The sequence below is a fragment of the Mauremys reevesii genome, linkage group 4 (assembly GCF_016161935.1).
Source record: "Mauremys reevesii isolate NIE-2019 linkage group 4, ASM1616193v1, whole genome shotgun sequence".
Lineage (NCBI taxonomy): Eukaryota > Metazoa > Chordata > Testudines > Geoemydidae > Mauremys > Mauremys reevesii.
Window position 1 is genome coordinate 144,471,905 of NC_052626.1, and position 20,039 is coordinate 144,491,943.

The 20,039-nt window shown below is 61.8% G+C and overlaps 1 protein-coding gene across 1 annotated transcript in view; it reads left to right on the top strand.

Annotated features, from left to right (window-relative positions):
• LOC120403129 (integrin alpha-L-like) overlaps positions 1–19,609 on the top strand; it is a 33,519-nt gene extending 13,910 nt beyond the window's left edge. Inside the window, exons 2-30 of the mRNA XM_039533892.1 lie at positions 2,851–2,959; positions 4,153–4,247; positions 4,333–4,397; positions 4,689–4,803; positions 4,970–5,100; positions 5,660–5,805; positions 5,984–6,122; positions 6,270–6,414; positions 7,311–7,378; positions 7,769–7,901; positions 8,262–8,410; positions 9,137–9,274; positions 9,447–9,650; positions 10,352–10,473; positions 10,662–10,822; positions 10,974–11,125; positions 11,359–11,484; positions 11,613–11,686; positions 12,217–12,358; positions 12,732–12,839; positions 13,957–14,036; positions 14,797–14,883; positions 15,036–15,111; positions 15,442–15,555; positions 15,936–16,022; positions 16,722–16,829; positions 17,413–17,508; positions 17,851–17,961; positions 18,470–19,609. Coding sequence (XP_039389826.1) covers positions 2,851–2,959; positions 4,153–4,247; positions 4,333–4,397; positions 4,689–4,803; positions 4,970–5,100; positions 5,660–5,805; positions 5,984–6,122; positions 6,270–6,414; positions 7,311–7,378; positions 7,769–7,901; positions 8,262–8,410; positions 9,137–9,274; positions 9,447–9,650; positions 10,352–10,473; positions 10,662–10,822; positions 10,974–11,125; positions 11,359–11,484; positions 11,613–11,686; positions 12,217–12,358; positions 12,732–12,839; positions 13,957–14,036; positions 14,797–14,883; positions 15,036–15,111; positions 15,442–15,555; positions 15,936–16,022; positions 16,722–16,829; positions 17,413–17,508; positions 17,851–17,961; positions 18,470–18,610 — 3,422 coding nt within the window. The 3' untranslated portion in view covers positions 18,611–19,609. The remainder of the gene's footprint in view (positions 1–2,850; positions 2,960–4,152; positions 4,248–4,332; positions 4,398–4,688; positions 4,804–4,969; positions 5,101–5,659; positions 5,806–5,983; positions 6,123–6,269; positions 6,415–7,310; positions 7,379–7,768; positions 7,902–8,261; positions 8,411–9,136; positions 9,275–9,446; positions 9,651–10,351; positions 10,474–10,661; positions 10,823–10,973; positions 11,126–11,358; positions 11,485–11,612; positions 11,687–12,216; positions 12,359–12,731; positions 12,840–13,956; positions 14,037–14,796; positions 14,884–15,035; positions 15,112–15,441; positions 15,556–15,935; positions 16,023–16,721; positions 16,830–17,412; positions 17,509–17,850; positions 17,962–18,469) is intronic.
• Positions 19,610–20,039: the final 430 nt, after the last annotated feature.

The window sequence follows — 20,039 nt, forward strand, 5'->3', positions numbered from 1 at the left end:
ATGACCTCAGCAGATCCCTCAGGGGCCAATCAGGGTCTGGGACTAATTTCTCTCCGACAAGCCTCTTCACAAGTCTGTTGAATCTGATTGGTTCACAGCTGTTAGGCACACACCCATCTAAAGAGCCAAACTCTGTTTCAGATTCCATTTGGATTCCCCGTAGGGGCAGAGGATGTCATGCAGTAGTAGGGTGACCAGACAGTAAATGTGAAAAATCAGGACAGGGGGTGGGGGGTAATAGGTGTCCCTATAAGAAAAAGACCCTAAAATCGGGACTGTCCCTATAAAAATCGGGACATCTGGTCACCCTATGTAGTAGTTGGGTTAAATGTCAAGCGATTAAGACCATCTGAGGCACAATCAGGCACATGGTCTGATCCCCAGGTCTGTGCAAAAAACATCGGCAGAATCTTTCAACCGTAAGGAATGCTGGGTTTGGGGGCGGGCGGCACCTCAGAAACTTCTTGCTCAAATGACTCCAGATTTGGATCACTAACTCTACCCAGCACGCCCATGAGCCGCACCAGATTTCAAAGCAGTACAAATAAGCATATGGATTTTAGAGCAGTGGTTCCCAACAAGGGGTACACAGAGGCCTTCTGGGGGTACATCAACTCATCTGGATATTTGCCTAGTTTGATAACAGGCTACAGAAAAAGCTCTAGCGAAGTCAGTACAAACTGAAATTTCATACAGGCAACGACCTGTTTATATTGCTCTGTGCGCTATACACTGAAAAGTAAGTACAATATTTATATCCCAATTGATTTATTTCATAATTACATGGTAAAAATAAGAAAGGCAGCAATTGGTCAGCACTAGTGTGGCTGGGACACTTTTGTGTTTTTATGTGTGGTTGTGTAAGCCAGTCGTTTTGAAGTGAGGTGTAAGTTGCGGGTACGCAAGACAAATCCGACTGCTGAGAGGGGTCCAGTCGTCGTCTGGGAAGGTTTTAGAGCACTGAGAAACGTCAGCCTTCAGAAAGGAGTTCTCAACCTTAGCTCCGTCGGAGCTGCCTCAGCGTTAGCCCCATGTGCTCCTGCTGCTGGTTCCTCGTCCATTTTCTGAGCAATCAAACAAAGCAAATGGCTGGGACTCTCATCGCGGGCGGGCTGGGAAGGGGGCTGACATCAGGGATCAACCCGCAGCAGACAGCCCAGTTCTCAGAACTGCTGTGAAGTCCACATGACCAACGCACTGCCAGGCTACTGCCCTTGCTCAGCCCGGTCACTTTGAACACAGAATGACATTCAGCGTCCTGCAGCAACGGAGCCAGTCTGCACCCCTGTAGTTCCAGGGGAAAGGAGATCTGCCAGAAATGTCAAATCTAGAGACATGGCCCCACGGGGAAAGGGCTCGAGTTGGTAACCAAGCAGCTGTGTTGTGGTCCCTGATATCCACGCCCTATCAACAACTTCCTCAAAAAAAAAGGGAAATTCCTGCTCAAATATTTTGTTAAGGCAGAGCTCTGGTTGCCCTCGTGCCCTTCCCAGAAGTGGAGAGCAGCTAAATGTAACCCTCTGCACATGGGACACACAGCGGTAAGGGACGTGCCACCCCCTGGAATGCCACCTTAACTCTGCCCCCATGGAGCGATGCCCCAACCTGCCCCTGGCAGACATGGTGCCGCTCTCCTCCCAGCTGGGACGGAGCACTGTGGGCCACGGTCAGGGCAGGCTTAGTGAACAGAAGCTGGCTATGCCCGACCACTTCACCTGCTCTGTGCCCGCCAGATGCTGCAACCTCTGGAGCTCCCCTTCACTGCCCCCTGCCTTGCAGTGCATGGGCACGTATCTTCTCGTCCCCACAGCAAGAAGAGGCAACTGCGTTCCCCTCCCTTCACAAACCACATAGCTCAACCCAGGAACAAGGGGTCCCTGATCACCCTGGGGACAGCTGCCCCTCTCCTGCTATCACGGGGCAGCCTACCAGCCTAGCCAGTCCAGCTGGCCCTAGCACAGAGCCGGTACAGACAATGGCATGTTCCCAGACTCATTCCTTGCAAGCAGCCCCAGTAGCCTGATGGCTAAGGCAGTTGCTTCCTAAGCCAGAGATTGAGGGTTCAAGTCCCAGCTGTGGTGAAAAACTACCCTGACTGGGCCCTGCTCATAGGGATGTGACATGGCACCTTTTTCCCTCTAGGGTGCGCCAGCTCTGATCCAGCCCCAGGCTGGATTGTGGGAACAGGGAAAGGGACCCTCTAAGGGGTGCCAGGTCCAAGGTGGGGGGATGGGCTGATTCAGGGCAGACACCTCTTCAGTGGTTCCCTGGGTGAGGTGAGTTTGCTGGGTCTCAGCACAAATTTCCTGTCCTGCAAGTGTCACTTACTAGTCCCCCTTGCTCGCTGAGGGGCTGGACCAGAGCCTGACCTCCCATCACCCGCTGGGGTGGGGGCTGCCTATGTGGGGAGCTCTCCCTGGACCCCTGAGCAAGCTGGGAGCTCTCCTGTCAGCCAGTCACACGCTGACTGCAGCATGATGCAAGCAGGGTGGAGAGGTGTTAAACGACACTGGGGGGACCAGGCGGGGAGTGGGGCTGGCCTCAGCCCACAATCACTAACCACACGGCACTGCTGACATAACCAGGGCAGGGTTCCCATGCAGGAGAGCGGGTGCGCGTGCGAAAGGCAGCGCGAAAGGATACGGCAGCAGGCCAGGGTTCTTGGCAGCCAGGCGTCGCCTTTACGGAGGAGGAAGGAGTTGTTGGGGTCCAAGGGCAGGGTTAGGGTGAGGGGGTTGACTAGCGACATCCCCCCTCTGGATGGGGAGGTGGCTGCGCAGGAGGATGCTCTCGCGCCTGCGGTGAAAGCTGCTCTGACCCGGTTTCCTTCACTATCCCACGCCCCTGTAGGGCCAGCCCCCGCCCTGGGGTACAACATTGATACTGTCCACCGGGAGGTGCTAGCCCCCGAGGCGAGTAGGACTTTCGGGTACCAGGTGCTGCAGTTCAAAAATGCAAGGTAAGAGACCCACCCCCGTCCCCACCGGTGTCCAGCAAAGAGAGGAGTGGGGTCTAATGGATTAGAGGGGGCTGGGCATCAGGACTCCTGGGTTCTATCCCCAGCTCTGGGAGATGGGGTAGTGGGGCCGGCCAGGGAGTTAAACTCCAGGGTTTTGTGCTGGGGCGAGGAGGGAGGAGTGGGATCTAGTGGGTTAGAGCAGATGAGGCTGGTTGTCAGGACTCCTGGGTTCTGTTTTCTCAGCTCCAGGAGGCCAGTGGGGTTTAGTTTACGACGGAGGAGGCACCGTGCTGTAACAAGGCCGCAGACTGAGGTGCATTTCAGTGTCACGGATTGCCAGGCCCCTGCCCGCTCGTTCCCGGTGGCGGGATGCCCCCAGCCTGTGTATGGTCCCCACTGAGTCATGCACAAACCACGATGCTGACTCCCTCTTCCGCTTTCACTACCCAAGAGCATGCGGCATCCGCCAGGGCTAACTGGGAAGTGAGAGCATGTCAGGGGGCCACAGCTGGAAGCACTGGGGGAGTGACCCAGTGAAGGACTAACTGGAACACAGAAATCAGGAAGGAGGTGGGAGTCTCATCACATGTTAGAGCAGGGAGGGGGCTGGGAATCAGGACGCCTGGGTTCTAGCTCCACCCCGTGTGGGGTCCCTGGCAAGTGGGTATTTCCAGTGATGAGCTGCCAAAATCGTAACAACCGGTTCCCTATAAAAAGTTCTGATTTAAGGGGGGGAGGGGCCGGGGGAGAGAGCCTCGTGGGGCCGGGGGCCCCTGCAGGGCCTGGGTCAATTGCCCCACTTGCCCCCTCCCCTCCCCTCTGGCCAGCCCTGGAGCTTGCAGCAGCCCCCCCCCACACACACACACCTTGCTGGGCCATTCAAAAAGTGGCAGCAGGACGACTCCAGAGCTCAGCTGAGCTTCCCAGCTGGTGCCGGCGGCTGGCCACGCTGCAGCTGGGGGAAGCGGGGGAAGGGCCGGGGGAGCCTCAACCTCCCCAGCTGGGAATCCTGGGAGCAACAGGATGATCCGGCACGCGGACCGGAGTTCTTTGCCCACCCCCTGGCCCTTTAACAACCGGTTCTCCACGGAGGTCTAATTTTAGCAACCGGTTCTTGAGAAGCTGTGGGCACCTGCTCCAGCTCACCACTGGGTATTTCCCATCCCCGGCGTCTGATCTGCCTTGTTTTACAGTATCATCGTGGGAGCACCAGGTGACCAGAACTCCACCGGGCAGTTGTACCAATGTGCTGTGAAGAATGGCTCCTGCCAGGCCATCCCATTGCCGGGTGGGTTTTGGGGGAAATTGGGGTGGCAGGGGACACGGGGCTCCGGACAGGGCGAAGCACTGACCCCATTTCCCTCTCCTTGCAGCGAGTGCTCAAAAGGCGCATCTCGGCATGTCCCTGGCGAGCAGTGACGCAGACGCCCAGATGATTGTGAGTGTGCGGGGGGCATTGGCTGTGGGACAGGTCCTGATGGGACGTCTCCAGCTCTGCTGGGGATGCTCCTGCTTCAGGTGGGGACAGGCTAGATGGGGCGTCTCCCTCTCTGTCATCCCCTCTTGGAGTCTCCTGTTGGGCTCATACCTGGAGACCCAGGCCCCGTGCCCATCTCCCCTCCCTGTTGGGTTTGTCTCAGCCATAGACATGCTGATTTCCAGCCCGATGTGCTCCCCTCCTCCCATTCCATACACGGCTGGTAACTGCCCTGCTCGGTGCTCCCCATAGGCCTGCGGCTCTGGGCTGAGCCGAACGTGTGATGCGAACCAGTACCTGAGTGGGGTCTGCTACCTCTTCAAGGGACGCCTGGAGCAGCCCAAGGAGATGACGCCAGGATTTGAAGGTAAGGACCTGACAAACTCAAAGCACTGAGACCCCATTGCCTTCCCACAGAGCCCCACTCTAACCCACCAGACCCCACTCCTCTCCGAGAGCTGGGGATAGAACCCAGGAGTCCTGGCTCTCGCCCCCCACTCCACGCTCCAACCCTCTCTGGTGGTTCCCCACAGACTGCCTGAAGGGGAACGTGGATCTGGTGTTTCTCTTCGATGGATCACGCAGCATGAATGCTGAACAGTTCAACGCCATCAAGGAATTCATGATTGACGTGATGAAGAAGCTGGGAAACTCCACGATACGTGTATGTGAGAGATTCCTGCCCCGCCTGGTGCTAGGGGGCAGGGGCGGCTCTAGGAATCTGGCCGCCCCAAGCAGGGCGGCACGCCGCAGGGGGCGCGCTGCCGGTCCCGCGGCTCCGGGGGACCTCTTGCAGACGTGCCAGCGGAGGGTGCGCTGGGAGGGCGGCAGGCGGCTCCGGCGGACCTTTCGCAGTCATGCCTGTGGGAGGTCCACCGAAGCCGCCTGCCACTCTGCCGGCACAATGCTGCCCCAAGCGCGCGCTTGGCGCGCTGGGGTCTGGAGCCGGCCCTGCTAGGGGGCGCTGCCCTACAAACACCGACCGGGCCCCATCTCTCAGCTTGGCACTAGGGGGCGCTGTGTAGCAGGGGCTCCTGGTCGTGCCCCATCTCCCAGCTTGGCACTAGGGGGCGCTGTGTTGCGGGGGGTCCTGGCCATGCCCCATGTCTCAGCCTGGCTCTAAGGAGCGCTGTGGAGCAGGGGGCCCAGCCCTGCCCTGTCTACCGGCGTGGCGCTGGGAGGGAGGCAGGGGTGCTGTTCTGACAGCCCCTCTTCCCCGCCAGTTTGCCGCAGTGCAGTTTTCCTTCGACGTGAAGCTAGAATTTGACTTTAACGATTACGAACGAAACCGAAATCCCCAGGAACTCCTGAAGAATGTGACGCACATGTACAGCCTGACAAACACCTTCAAAGCCATCAACTATGTTGCGTGAGTAACCAGGGACGGGAGGGAGAGATGGATCTGTGATAACCAGCCCCGCACACCCCACCCCAGAGGTGGCTGCATCTCAGTGCTGGGGGAGGGATCCTGTCAAAGCAGCTCCTGTGCCCAGTTCTGGAAGTGGCTACTTCTGAGCTCATCCGCACCATTTCCCTGTGTCCTGCAGAAACAAGGTTTTCACCCCAGAGCATGGCGCCCGGGAAGATGTGGGGCAAGTGATGATCATTATCACGGACGGAGACCCCAGTGACACTGGGGATGTGAACGCTGCCAGAGAGAAGAACATTGTTCGCTACATCATTGGGGTAAGGAACCCAGGAGTCCTGGCTCCCAGCCCCCCACTGCTCTAACTCATTAGACCCCACTCCCCTCCCAGAGCTGAGGAGAGAACCCAGGTGTCCTGGCCCATTGGGACTGACGTGGGCTCCAACGTTCTCTCTTGCTCTCTCCAGATTGGCAATAACTTTAACTCGAACCAGACCTTCTTGACACAGTTCGCCTCAGAGCCCACAAGCCAATTTGTCAAGGTGCTGGACAGCTTCGAAAAGCTCAAAGGCCTCTTCAGTGAGCTGCAGGCCAAGATCTACGCCATCGAAGGTACCGGCACCCCCTGGAGTGTGGCCTGGATTGTGGAGGACACAGCTTGGCAGCATCCCCTGGTGCATGCACTGGACAGGCACAGCCCCTAGCACCCCCTGGGGAATGCACTGGACATGCACACACACACACACACACACACACACACACACACACACACACACACACTCCCACACCCCCTGGTGCATGCACTGGACACACACACACACACACACACACACACCCTGGTGCAGGCACTGGACATGCACACACACACACACACACCCTGGTGCATGCACACACACACACCCTAGTGCATGCACTGGACATGCACACACACACAGACACACACACAGACACACACTCCCACACCCCCTGGTGCATGCACTGGACACACACACACACACACACACACACACACACACACCCTGGTGCATACACACACACCCTGGTGAATGCACTGGACATGCACCCCCCACACACACACACACCCTGGGGCATGCACTGGACATACGCAGTTCTCAGCACCCTCTGATGGCTGCACTAGATGCACACAGCCCCCCAGCACCTCCTGGTGGATGTACTGGATCTGGACAGCAGCCCAGAGCACACACTGAACACAACTCAGCAATTCCTCTATGGAAGAAAAGCTGAGGCACATAATCAGAACCCAGGAGTCCTGAATCCCCCCACCCCGCTACTTCTCGAACACACTAGACACCCCCCCCCATTCCCTTCCCAGAGCCCAGGATAGGACCCAGGAGTCCAGACTCCCCCACCACACACACACACACACACACACACTCTAACCAGCCACTCTGTCAGCTGTCACCGAGCTGCAGCTGCCTCTGGGGTGAGGTGTGGGGACTCTTCATTCAGGGGTCACTGCTCTCAGCTCCCACCCCTGTTCCTTGCAGGTACCAGCAGCCGCAGCTCCTTCCACCTGGAGCTCTCATCCAGCGGATTCAGTGTGGACCTGTCCAAAGTGAGCCCCAAGGAGGGGGCCAGGGGTGGGGGAGGGGTCTGAGCTATTGAGATTCAGGAGGCTGAGAGATGGGCCAGGGCTGTGGGGGTTCAGAGGTGGGGGGTGGCTTTTGGGAGCTTGGGGAGGGGCCTGGGCTGTAGGAGTTCAGGAATGAGCTGGGGCTATGGGGATTTGGGAGGGTCGGGAGGCTGGGCCATGGGGGGTTCAGAGGGGTCATGGATGGGATAGACTAATAGGGGTTCAGGAGGGGAGGGACTTGGACTATGGAGGGGGGCTGGGCTATGAGAGTTCGGGGGGGTCAGGGAGAGACCCAGGCATGGGAGTTGAGGGGCTCCCCATCCCCTCTGCCCTCCCCTTTGCCCCATGGTGTGTCTCTCTCTCCCCCTGCAGGAACGGGTGGTGCTGGGGGCTGTGGGGGCTGATGATTGGGCAGGGGGCCTGATTGAGCTGCGGGGCAACCAGGCACTGGAGACCTTCATCGGGAGCCCCTCAGCCAGTGAGCAGATAAAGGACGCCTACCTGGGTATGTTACCCCAGCCCCTAAAGCCTCCCAGCCTGCCCCAGCATCCCCCATCCGTGGGATGGGGCACCGGGGCCATTTCTGCAAGGATCCTTCACCTGGCACTGAAATGCGGCTGCCTCTGGGGTGGGGCACGGGGGCCATTTATACAGGGATCCCTCATCCGGGTCTCACAGAGGGGAATCCCCACCCTGGGTTGTGCGGACAGCTCTGGGGTGAGGGCCTCTGCAGCTGTGTGGTTCTCCAGCTACTGAAGCTTTGGCGGGCTGATCGGGGCACCCTGCCACCTCGCGCCACCTCCAGGGGCAGGACTAGAGAGGCCTGCCCAGCCCCCGCTCATCCTGAGCCGGTTCCTGTCCCCAGGCTACGCGGTGAAGTCCATGCAGCACCAGAACAGAACGCTCTACGCCGCCGGAGCCCCCCGCTATCAGCACGTGGGGATGGTCATCGTGTTTGAGATAGACCCCGGCAGCTCCAACTGGACAGATACTCAGCACCTCATGGGCAAGCAAGTGAGAACAGGACTGTCGTGCTGCAGGGGGTGGGTGGGGGGCTCAGCAGGGGGCGGGGAGGAGGCTCAGCAGGGGGCTCTGTGCTGCAGGGAATGGGCGGGGGCTCAGCAGGGGGCGCTGTGCTGCAGGGAGCGGGCAGGAGGCGCTGTGCTGCAGGGAGCGGGTGGGGGGCTCAGCAGGGGGCGCTGGGCTGCAGGGAGCGGGCAGGAGGCGCTGTGCTGCAGGGAGCGGGTGGGGGCTCAGCAGGGGCGCTGGGCTGCAGGGAATGGGCGGGGGCTCAGCAGGGGGCGCTGTGCTGCAGGGAGCGGGCAGGAGGCACTGTGCTGCAGGGAGCGGGTGGGGGCTCAGCAGGGGCGCTGGGCTGCAGGGAGCGGGTGGGGGGCTCAGTAGGGATTGGGGAGGGGCTAAGGAGGGGGCGCTGTGCTGCAGGGAGCGGGCAGGAGGCTCAGCAGGGGGCGCTGGGCTGCATGGAGCAGGCAGGGGACTCAGCAGGGGGCGCTGTGCTGCAGGGGGGGCTCAGCAGGGGGCGCTGGGCTGCAGGGGGGGCTCAGCAGGGGGCGCTGGGCTGCAGGGAGCGGGCGGGGGGCTCGGCGGGGGGCGCTGGGCTGCAGGGAGCAGGTGGGAGCTCAGCAGGGGGCGCTGTGCTGCTGAGTGCAGTGCGAGGCTCACTAGGGGGCGCTGTGGTTGCTCCCTACCTCTCTGACCCCCCCCCCCTTTGGTTTGCAGATTGGCTCCTATTTCGGGTCAGTTCTGTGCTCAGTGGACGTGGACGGGGATGGGGACACGGACGTGCTCCTAGTGGGGGCCCCCCTATACTATCAGGAGAGGAGTGGGGGCAGGGTCCATATCTATCGCTGGGACCAGGTGAGTCGGGGGCATAGACAGTGCTGTGGGGGCCCTGGGCTAGGAGCACGGAGGATGGGGGGGGTCTCCCCAGCAGGGGGGGGAGGTCTCCCTAGGGGGGTCCCAGGGCCGTGCTGGGGCTCCTGCAGGGGACACTGACTCTGTATCTAACCTTTCCGTGCTCACTCCCCAGGCCGGACTCACCAGCGCCGCGGAGCTCCAGGGAGCCCCAGGGAACCCGCTGGGCCGCTTCGGCGCAGCCATCACGGCACTGGCTGACTTGAACGGGGACGGCTGGGCTGATGTCGCCGTGGGGGCACCGCTGGAGAGCGAGGAGCGCGGCGCTGTCTATATATACAACGGCCACCAGAGGGAGCTCAACACACACTACAGCCAGGTCAGGAGAGGCAATGGGGGGCGCTGTGCCCCATGGCCCAGCCTGGTACCAGGGGTCGCTGTGCCACAGGGGGTCGCTGGCCATGTCCTGTCTCCCACCATGGCACTACGGGGCGCTATGTCATGGGGGTCCCAGCCATATCCCGTCTACCGGCCTGGCGGTAGGAGGTGCTGTGCTGTGGGGGTTCCCAGCCGTGCCACGTCTTCCGGTCGGAAGTTACGGGGCGCTGTGCCATGGGGGGAGGGTCCCAGCCATGTCCAGTATCCCAGCCTGGCACTAGGGGGCGCTGTGACATGGGGGGAGGGTCCCAGTCACGTCCCGTCTCCCAGCCTGGCACTAGGGGGCGCTGTGCCATGGGGGGAGGGTCCCAGCCATGTCCCGTCTCCCAGCCTGGCACTAGGGGGCGCTGTGCCATGGGGGAGGTCCCAGTCATGTCCCGTCTCCCAGCCTGGCACTAGGGGGCGCTGTGCCATGGGGGAGGTCCCAGTCATGTCCCATCTCCCAGCCTGGCACTAGGGGGTGCTGTGCCATGGGGGAGGTCCCAGTCATGTCCCGTCTCCCAGCCTGGCACTAGGGGGCGCTGTGCCATGGGGAGTCCGGGCCATGTACCATCTCCTGGCATTACAGGGGCTCTGTGCTGCAGGAATCCAGCATTCACATTCTCACACTGTCGTGATTTTCCCCCGCTCCGTGTTCCACAGAGAATTGAGGGCGCAACTGGTGTGAAATACTTTGGCCAATCTATTCATGGACAGATCGACCTCAGTGGGGACGGGCTACCAGACCTCAGCGTTGGGGCTCTAGGAAAAGTGATCATGCTGAGGTGAAGCTGTTTACCGGACTCCTGGGTTCTCTTCCTAGAGAGTGGGACATGGGCCTTTCCCTTCTAGGGGCTGCGGGGTCCGTCTCGCCTGAGGGCAGGGGGATTGGCTGGATCAGGGGGTGGGGAATGGGCCCCCAGACCTTTCTCCTCTAGGGGGTGCTGGTTGACACTGTCCGTTGTTTCCCCAGCTCCCGGCCCATCCTGACGGTGGTCCCCAAGATGTCGTTCTTGCCAGAGGAAATCCCGGTAAAGCAGGTGGAGTGTTCAGGGAGTGTTTCCTCCCGGCAGGGTGTTCAGAGTAACCTCACCGTCTGCTTCAGCGTCAGCCGCGCCACCACGCGCTACCAAGGTCAGAGACGGGCCGAACCGCCTCCTCGAACCCGTTAGGTCCCACTCCCTGTCCCAGAGCGGGAGCTGGAGCCCAGGAGTCCTGGCTCCCAGCTCTTCCTCACTCGCCCGTGCTCCAATCTTTATGCATTTCCCCCCTTCTGTCCCGCCAGAGCCTCTCTCTGCCAACCTCACCTACTGGCTGGAGATTGACGCCAATCGCATGAGGAGCCGAGGGGTGTTCGGGAACGGGCAGAGGAACATGTCTGGGACCATGGAGATCTCGGAGGGGGAGCCCTGCATAGCAGAGATGATCCAGATATCAGTAAGGTCCCACTCCATGGCCCGGGAACTGGCTAATCCATTGGACTAATAGCGCAGCTGCCTTGGGAGCAGGTCACGGTGGCTGTTTATACAAGGGAGTCCTTGCCCAGTGCCGCAATGTGACCACCTCTGGGGTGGGGTGCAGGGACTGGTTATACAGGGATCCCTTGCCCGGCGCTGAGCTGCAGCAGCCTCTGGGGTGGAGCGTTTACACAGAGCTCGCTCTCCCTTCAGAACTGCATTGAGGATTTCGTCACTGCAATCAAGGTCTCGCTGCGCTTTGCCCTCCAAGAGGACGATGGCCCCAGCAGGACCCCGCGTCTGGTGCTGAACCCCTTGTACAACGCGTCAGTGACAGAGGTGAGGGGAGCCCAGACTGGCATCGCTCGGCTCTGTGGGGCTGGCCGGGCTCTGGGGCTGATCTGGGAGGAAGCCAGCCCAGGCCAGCTGATCTGGTGTTAACTTTCGGGCTCTGGTCTCTGTTGCAGATCCCCTTTGAGAAGAACTGTGGGGAGGATGGGGTGTGCAACGCCGACCTGCAAGTCCGCTTCCACCAGAATACGTAAGGCGGGGGGCACCGTGCTGCGGGGAGCGGGCAGGGGGGCTCGGCGGGGGGCACCGTGCTGCCGGAGGGCGCTGTGCTGCGGGGAGCGGGCAGGGGGCTCGGCAGGGTGCACGCTCCCCCTGCAGTCACTGATGACCCCAATGCCCCAGTATCAGAGCTTTTCCCTAATACTTCCCCCATCACCCCCTGGCTCTGTTAACCCTTTAATCACCGTGGAGGGACTGAGAGCTGCCCTCAGTTGTGCTCCCACCGACTACGTCCTCCTCCTCCTCCCCAGCTGTCCACACCCACCCCAGCGTCTCCTCTCCCACTGCCACCTGCCCTGCTCCCCTCTCGTCCTGCTCACGGATTTGGGGAAGGGGCGGCAAATCCAGTCATGGGATGGGGGGAGGGGGGTCTGCTCCCATGTACCACCCATTGCCCGGACACCTGGGTCCTTTGCAATCCCCTTCCCCTCACATTATTTGGTGCCTAGTGCGGGGAGTTGCTGCTAACTGGGTCTCTCACCCTCCGCCTTCTTCCCGTAGGTCGCAGCAGCTGTTGGTGTTGCCCTCCACCAGGCTGGAGGTGGTGCTGGAGCTCACCAATCGCGGGGAAGATGCTTACCACACAGCTGTCCACCTGCCCCAACTGCCAGGCCTGTCCTTCCGCAAGGCCTCGGTGCTGGAGGTAGGGGGGGGCTCAGGCTCTCGGCAGACTCAGGCAGACACTGCTGCGTTGGTGACACTTGGAACAGCTTTAATCTGGCCCAATCTCCGGGAGGCCTGGTTGCCTCATGGGGAAGGGGAACAGGACTCGGGGCCGTTCCCCGCTAAGGGGCACCTCGCTGATGGGGCCCCAAGACGGGGCAGCTGGCTCAAGCGGGCTGGGAATGGGCCCTGGTGCCTTTCACATCTAGGGATACCGGCTCCAACCCGGCCCCAGGGTGTTCAGGGACTGGCTGTCTCAGGGGGTCTTGTTTGCTGACTGGTCTCGCAAGCACCGCTGGGCAGGATTGGGGTCCTTCCCCCCCTTACTTCTCATTGGTGTTTCCCCCCGACAGTCCAGCGTCCAGGCCAGGGTGAGCTGCAACGGCCTGGAGACTCCAGACACTAACTCCAGGAACCTGTCCTGTAACGTCAGCCACCCGATCTACTGGGGGAACAGCCGGGTGAGTCAGTGCCGCCCCCACCCATGGCCCATAAGGGTGCTAGGGAGCGCTCTGCTGCAGGGAGCGGGGGGCACTCAGCACGGGGCGCTGGGCTGCAGGGAGCGGAGGGGTGCTCAGCAGGGGGCGCTCTGCTGCAGGGAGCGGGGGGCGCTCAGCACGGGGCGCTGGGCTGCAGGGAGCGGGGTGGGGCTCAGCAGGGGGCGCTGTGCTGCAGGGAGCGGGGGTGGGGCTCAGCAGGGGGTGCTGTGCTGCAGGGAGCGGGGTGGGGCTCAGCAGGGGTGCTGTGCTGCAGGGAGTGGGGTGGGGCTCAGCAGGGGTGCTGTGCTGCAGGGAGGCAGGGGCTCAGCAGGGGCGCTGTGCTGCAGGGAGTGGGGAAGGGCGGGGCTCAGCAGGGGCGCTGCGCTGCGCGAGCGGGCGAAGGGGCGGGGTCAGTGGGGCGCTGGGCTGCGAGCGGGGAAGGCGGGGTCAGCGGGGCGCTGGGCTGCGCAGCGGGAAGGGGCGGGGTCAGTGGGCGCTGCGGCAGCGGGGAAGGGGCGGTGGTCAGTGGGGTGCTGCGGCGAGCGGGGAAGGGGCGGGGTCAGTGGGCGCTGCGAGAGCGGGGAAGGGCGGGGTCAGCAGGGGCGCTGGGCTGCGGCGGGGAAGGGGCGGGGTCAGTGGGGCGCTGCGGAGCGGGGAAGGCGGGAGTCAGCAGGGGCGCTGTGCTACAGGGAGCTGGCGGGGCTCAGCAGGGGCGCTGCGCTGCGCGAGGAAGGCGGTGGTCAGCAGGGGCGCTGTGCTGCAGGGAGCGGGGGAAGGGGCGGTGGTCAGTGGGGGGTGCTGCGGCGAGCGGGGAAAGGGACGGTGGTCAGCAGGGGCGCTGGGCTGCGGGAGCGGGGAAGGGGCGGGGTCAGCGGGGCGCTGGGCTGCAGGGAGCGGGGAAGGGGCGGGGTCAGCGGGGCGCTGGGCTGCAGGGAGCTGGCGGGGGGGTCAGCGGGGGGCGCTGGGCTGCAGGGAGCTGGCGGGGGGGCTCAGCAGGGGGCGCTGGGCTGCGGCGAGCGGTGGTCCCCCGGCAGGAGCGGGGGAAGGGGGCGCTCTCCCCTGGCAGTCAGTGCTGACTCTATTCTCATGCCCTGGGCAGGTTCTGATCCAGCTGCTGTTTGAGATTCTCATCAACAGTTCCTGGGGGGACTATCTGGACCTGGACGTCATGGCCAGCAGGTGGGAGCGGAGCTCTGGACTAGCCTCTTAATAACGGGGACCGAGCTGCCTCTGGGGCCATCCCTGTGGATCTTGGCTTCATGGGCCACAGCGTCTCCCCCCTCCCCCACCAGCTGCACAAACGACAGCCTCCCTTGCTTGGACACTGAGAGGTTGGGGGGGGGGGCACGTCCTGTGCGTTGTTCCTCAGCTGTACCGCCCGAAGCAAGCTGGGCTGTGTCCTTGCACCCTACTCCAGAGGCAGCTGCAGCTCAGCGCTGAGCGAGGGATCCCTGTATAAACAGCCCCCACGCCTCACCCCAGAGGCGGCCGCCGCTCAGCGCCGGGCGAGGGATCCCTGTATAACCAGCCCCCACGCCTCACCCCAGAGGCGGCCGCCGCTCAGCGCCGAGCGAGGGATCCCTGTATAAACAGCCCCCACGCCTCACCCCAGAGGCGGCCGCAGCTCAGCGCCGAGTGAGGGATCCCTGTATAACCAGCCCCCACGCCTCACCCCAGAGGCGGCCGCAGCTCGGCACAGGGCGAGGGATCCCTGTATAAACAGCCCCCACGCCTCACCCCAGAGGCGGCCGCAGCTCGGCGCCGAGCAAGGGCTGGAACCTGTAAAGCCCTTTGGGATGTCTGTGGTTTAAGGTGCTATAAATATCCGTGCCTGCCAGGAGGATGTAGCCGGCATATGGGGCAGGGAGCCCAGCTCTCATTCGGGACTGGGGGTGGCTGTAACGTGTTTCCGTCTTGTCCATCTGTCTCTCCCTCCCAGTGACAATGACATGAAGGGGACCCTTGCGGATAACCAAGCGTCTCATAGGATCCCAGTCCTATACCCCATAAACATCATCACCAAGGGGTAAGGCGCCATCCCCCACTCCCCTCCCAGAGCTGGGGCTTGAACCCAGGCGTCCTGGATCCTCCTGCCTTAAGCTCCCTCTCTGCGCCCCTGACCTGTGGGTCGGTGCCAGCCCCACCCTCTCTGCTCACCAATGTCCCTCCCCCTCACAGAGCGGAAGGGTCCACCCAGTACGTCAGCTTCAGCTCCCCGAACCCAGAGATCAAGACCGTGAAGCACGTGTACCAGGTGAGGGGCTGGGCGTGGCTGGGCAAGGTGTGGGGGGAGGGGTGCCATGCTGGCCAGGGGGAAAGGCCAGGATCTGACAGGGGGCGTCCTCCCTTCCAGCCCCGTGCCACTGCCCCCAGGTTGCCCCAGCCCTCTCTCCACAGCTCCCTTCCCCTCCTCCTGCATTGCCCGCCTCCCATGTCCCACGCCCGCGTTACCGCCCCCGACGCCAGACTTGACTCCCCCACCCTCCGCAATGCCCCACGTCCCCTGCGGCCCAGGTCATGGCCCAGCCATAAGGGGCTGGTCCGCACCCTCGGCCCCATTGCTCTCGGCGCCTCTCTTTGGCAGGTGGAGAACCTGCTGCCAGGGCGTTTCCAACAGCCAGAGGTGACGGCATTTGTGATGGTGCCGCAGGAGTTCCCGGCCGGGCTAGCCTGGGAGCGGCAGGAAGTGACGACGACGGTGAGTAGAGTGTGCGGGAGCGGAGAGCAGGCACAGGGGACGTCGCACAGCACCCCAGTGCCAGCGCGGGAGGTGGGACACAGACGGAGGCCCCCCCAGCACAGCACCCCAGTGCCAGCGCGGGAGGTGGGACACAGCCAGGGCCCCCCACAGCACCCCAGTGCCAGGGTGGGAGGTGGGACACAGGTGGGGGCCCCCCACAGCACCCCAGTGCCAGGGTAGGAGACGGGCCATGGCCGGGACCCCTCACAGCACAGCACCCCTAGTGCCCTGTAGCACTGGGCTAGGATACAGGACACAGGCAGGGTCTGACAATCAGCTGTTCCACAAGCTCCCAGTCACATGTGGTGGAATCGCCTGGGTTTCCCTTGCTCCCCCAGGACCCCAAGGTGACCTGCCATCCTGTTGCCATGGACGGGAAAACAAAAGAGGCAGACGCCATCAGCGGCCTCTCCCACACTCTCAAGGTAGGTGTCTCCATCCTGAGCGACGTGTAAGACACGTCTCAGCCCAAAGCCCTTTACAGGGATCCCTCGCCCGGTGCGGAGATGCAGCCACCTCTGGGGCAGGGCATGGGGGGCTGTTTATACAGAGCTCCCTCGCCTGACGCTGAGCTGCAGCCCCTCTGGGGCAGGGCGCGGTGCAGCATGCAGAATGTAATGTGGCCAGGACACCAAGGTTCACAGCCCCACCCCTGGGGAAAAGTGTCAGGGAATCTTTCATGCCCAGGATCTCACACTAGTGCTGAGGTTGAAAGACCTTCAGACAGCACCACACTGGGGTCAGCTCTGATTGTGAGGGGGCAGCACCCTCTACTGAGCCCCCCACCCCGTTCCCTGCAGCACAGCGCCCCCTAGCGCCATGCTGGGGCATCGGGGCCAGCGCTGGCTGAAAGGGGCGAATGCCTCCTGCTGACCCTCCAACCCGCTTCTTGGGTTTTCATGCTGTCGCCCATCCCAGCAGTAACCCAGCCTGCTCTACGTTGTGTGTGAAACCGGCCCGGGTCCCTGCCTGCCAGGCCCATTGGAGTCAACAGCCCCGTCCCTCTCCCTGAGCCAGGTCCCCACCCCTCACTGACCTCTGGGGTCCCTTTGTGCCCCTGTTCCCACGCGTCGGCTCTCCGGAGAACCCCCCTCCCCACCTTGTGCTGGTGTGTTTCTTCCTAGCACTGCGCACCCGGACGCCAGCAAACCTACAAGTGCAACCTGGGCCGGATAGACGCCCCCTCCACCATCACCATCATCGGGGAGTTGTCGGTTACCAGCAAAATTGAGGTCAGGGTTCTGTGCGAAGAGACACGGCCTTTCTCCTCTAGGGGGCGCCATCACTGAGCCAGCCCCAGGTTGGCTCACGGGGACAGAGAATGGGTCATGGGGCCTTTCTCCTCTCGGGGGCGCCAGGTCTGCTCCAGTCCCAGGTGGGGAGACTGGCTGGTTCGGGGACGGGGGAGGGAATCCAAGGCCCTACCCAAACCCCTCAGCACAGAGACTGAGCCCCTCACCCTGGCCTAAGGTCTCTGCTGGGCCCCCCTGGGTAAGGGGGCTGGGAGCTGCTGTAGAGATTGAACCCACAGCTTCTTGATCTGACAGGTCAACCCTCCTCTCGCCCTGTCCGTAGTGTGGCCCCTGGCCGGGGGGACTGAGCACTCCCCAGGGTTAGCGTCAGGGTGAAGTGTGATGGCTCCGTGCCCCCCAGAGGTGCCGAGGCAAGCAGAGAGCGCCAGCAAGGCTGCCCTATGGAGGCGGGATCGACCCATCTCATGCTCCGCCCTCCCATGTGCCACCTCATTCCCCCCCCAGTGAGTTAATGGGTGGGGGGCCAGCGTGTCTGAGGCCTTGTGTCCTGCTCTCCCTCCAGACCTCCTCCCGGTCCCGGTTCTGCACTGCCCTGTGGTTCACCTTCAACACCAGCAAATACGTCAGCCAGTACACGGACGAATTCACGCAATCCCAGGTAAGGATCTTGGCCGTGAACCCCCCCACTCCCCGCCCCCATTCCTCCCTGCAAGCAGCTGGGACTTCTCTGCCCGGCTCCCCACCCCCTGTGTCTGGGATTCAGTGCCCAAACCGTCCTGTTGGGCTCGGCTCCTGCCCGAGGGCCGCTCAGCCCACATGCTGGGTCCTCTCTCCCCAGAGGCACTCAGGAGTCAGCCGAGCCCATTTCAGAGCACAGGGGCCTGCAGCAATGAGTCAGCACAACCCCCTTAACCCTTTCCCTGCCTGGGGAGGAAGCAGACTGAGGCAAACTCAGGCAGCCCCCTTACAGCCCCGTTATGCCCTGTGTCTGCCCCTGCAGGTCACCACGGAGGTGGAGCTGGTGCACGTGATGAATTACCTCCCCGTATACGTAGGCAGCACGGTAGGGGGGCTGATTGTACTGATCCTGATCAGCGTCCTCCTGTACAAGGTGAGATGGGCAGGGCCTGGCTGGGCAATGGGTCCCGGGGTCACTCTGAAGTGGTGCGTTGCAGCCAGCCGGGCGCTGACTTTCCCTGCCAATAGAATCGCTTCATCTTTCGCCAGCGACCTTCGCCCATGGGATCCCAGAGCCCCATGCAGACATTGGAGGGACCGCGCCCCCCCCCCCACTTAACGCTCATCCTGAGATGCCTCCACCTCTGCGGTGGGGACAACTCTCTCCAACAGCGAAGGGGAGGAATTGAATCCCGTGTCCACTTGAAACCACAGTGGGGGCCTGGCTGTCACAGAGAGGAGAGACTGGGACATGGAGCCTTTCCCCGCTCTGGGGCACTGGCTCCGATCTGACCCCAGGGCGCGGGAGATGGCTGGCTCGGGGGGCAGAGAATGGGGCACAGGGCCTTTCCCCTCTAGCTCCAATTCGACCCCAACGTGGGTCAGAGAGAGTTTCTCTAGTCCCCGTGTCAATCAGTGGTGGTTTTTCCTTTTCCCGGCAGTGTGGTTTCTTCAAGCGTAATTACAAGGACATGATGGACCATGAGCCAGCGGCTGGGAACGGGGAGGCACCTGCAGAGGCCAGCAAGGAGGAAAAGGCAGATGAAGACTGCAAGGAGGCACTCACCACAGATGCCCAGTGAATGACCAGACCCTCCCTCCCCTCGGACCATGGATCCGAGACCACCTTCTCTTCCCTCCATCCCCACCTGCCCCTAGGACTGCCTCGTGCTCAGCCGGGGCCCTGCACTCACCAGCGCCCCCCAGTGGCCCAAAGGAGGATTGCAGCAGCTGTGCTTTTGCAGACTCATGTCTATCTCTGTCCTCGTGGCGGGGTGGCTCCATCCTGCTCCTGGTGGAACGGGTGCCCCCAGGACCTGAGTCCACCTCGCCGGCAGCCACAGCACAGAGACTGCGGGCTGGGCGGGCCATGGATACCAAGCTCCACTCTCTCCCTGGCTAAGGCCAGGCACGGGGGTGGCGTGTGTTGGGGAGTTCCCCCTTTGCTCAGGGAAAGACATCATTTCTCCAGGCCTCCCGGCCAGTGCCTCTCCTCAGCAGCCACCCCATCCACGATGAGGGGACAACAATCCCCGTGAGATGTGAACAGCATCTGCAGTCAGGCGACCAGCGCGTCCCTGGATTAGTGCCACGCTCACCGAGGGCCTGGGATGGTGCTGCTGGGGAGCCAGACGGGGCATGTAATAAAGCATTTGTGGAGCCAGATCAACTTCAACAGGTGACTGAGGAAATGGCTTGAATAGTGACTGTTTACTATTCAGCTAGGCCCAGCCCCTACACTAGTGAACTCTCCGTTCCCGGAGCGGACTAGAATGTTCATCTATTTGTCTCTCGCAATCCTACTCGCGCCCCTATTGACGTATCTGTGTTCTGTGAGTGTGCTACACCCTACGCTGATGCTGCCGTCGCGCCGTGGAATTCCGCTTTCCCTGTTATTTGCTTGAGGTGGCTCTTGCTCTCACAGACGCCAGGGCCTGTGAGTGGAGAGCTGATTTCCCCTCTGTATTCGGCACAGGAGCGACCACAGCTGGAATCCTGTGCTCACAGTGCCAGAAGGATGCTGAGAAATTGGAGAGGGTTCAAAGAAGAACCACGAGAATGAATAAAGGATTAGAAACCTGCCTTCTAGTGAGAGACTCCAGGAGCTCAGTCTATTTAGCTTAACAAAGAGAGGGTTAAGGGGGGGACTTGATTACAGTCTATAAGTGGGAAACAAATGTTTGTTAGTGGGCTCTTCAATCCAGCAGAAGAAGGTACAAGAAGTTCCAAAGGCTGGAAGTTGAAGCTAGACCAATTCAGACTGGAAATACGGGGTCAGTTTTTAATAGGGAGAGTAATTAACCATTGGACCAGTCAAGGGCTGTGATGGATTCTCTACCCTGCCAACTTTTAAACCAAGATTGGATTAAAAAAAATCTGCTCTAGTTTGACCAGGAATTATTTCGAGGAAAATCTCTGACCTTTTTTCCCCCCTGTGATTTCAGATGATCACAATGGTCCCTTTTGGCCTTGGAATCTATGACTCCATCTTGCAGTGGCAGGGAGAGGATC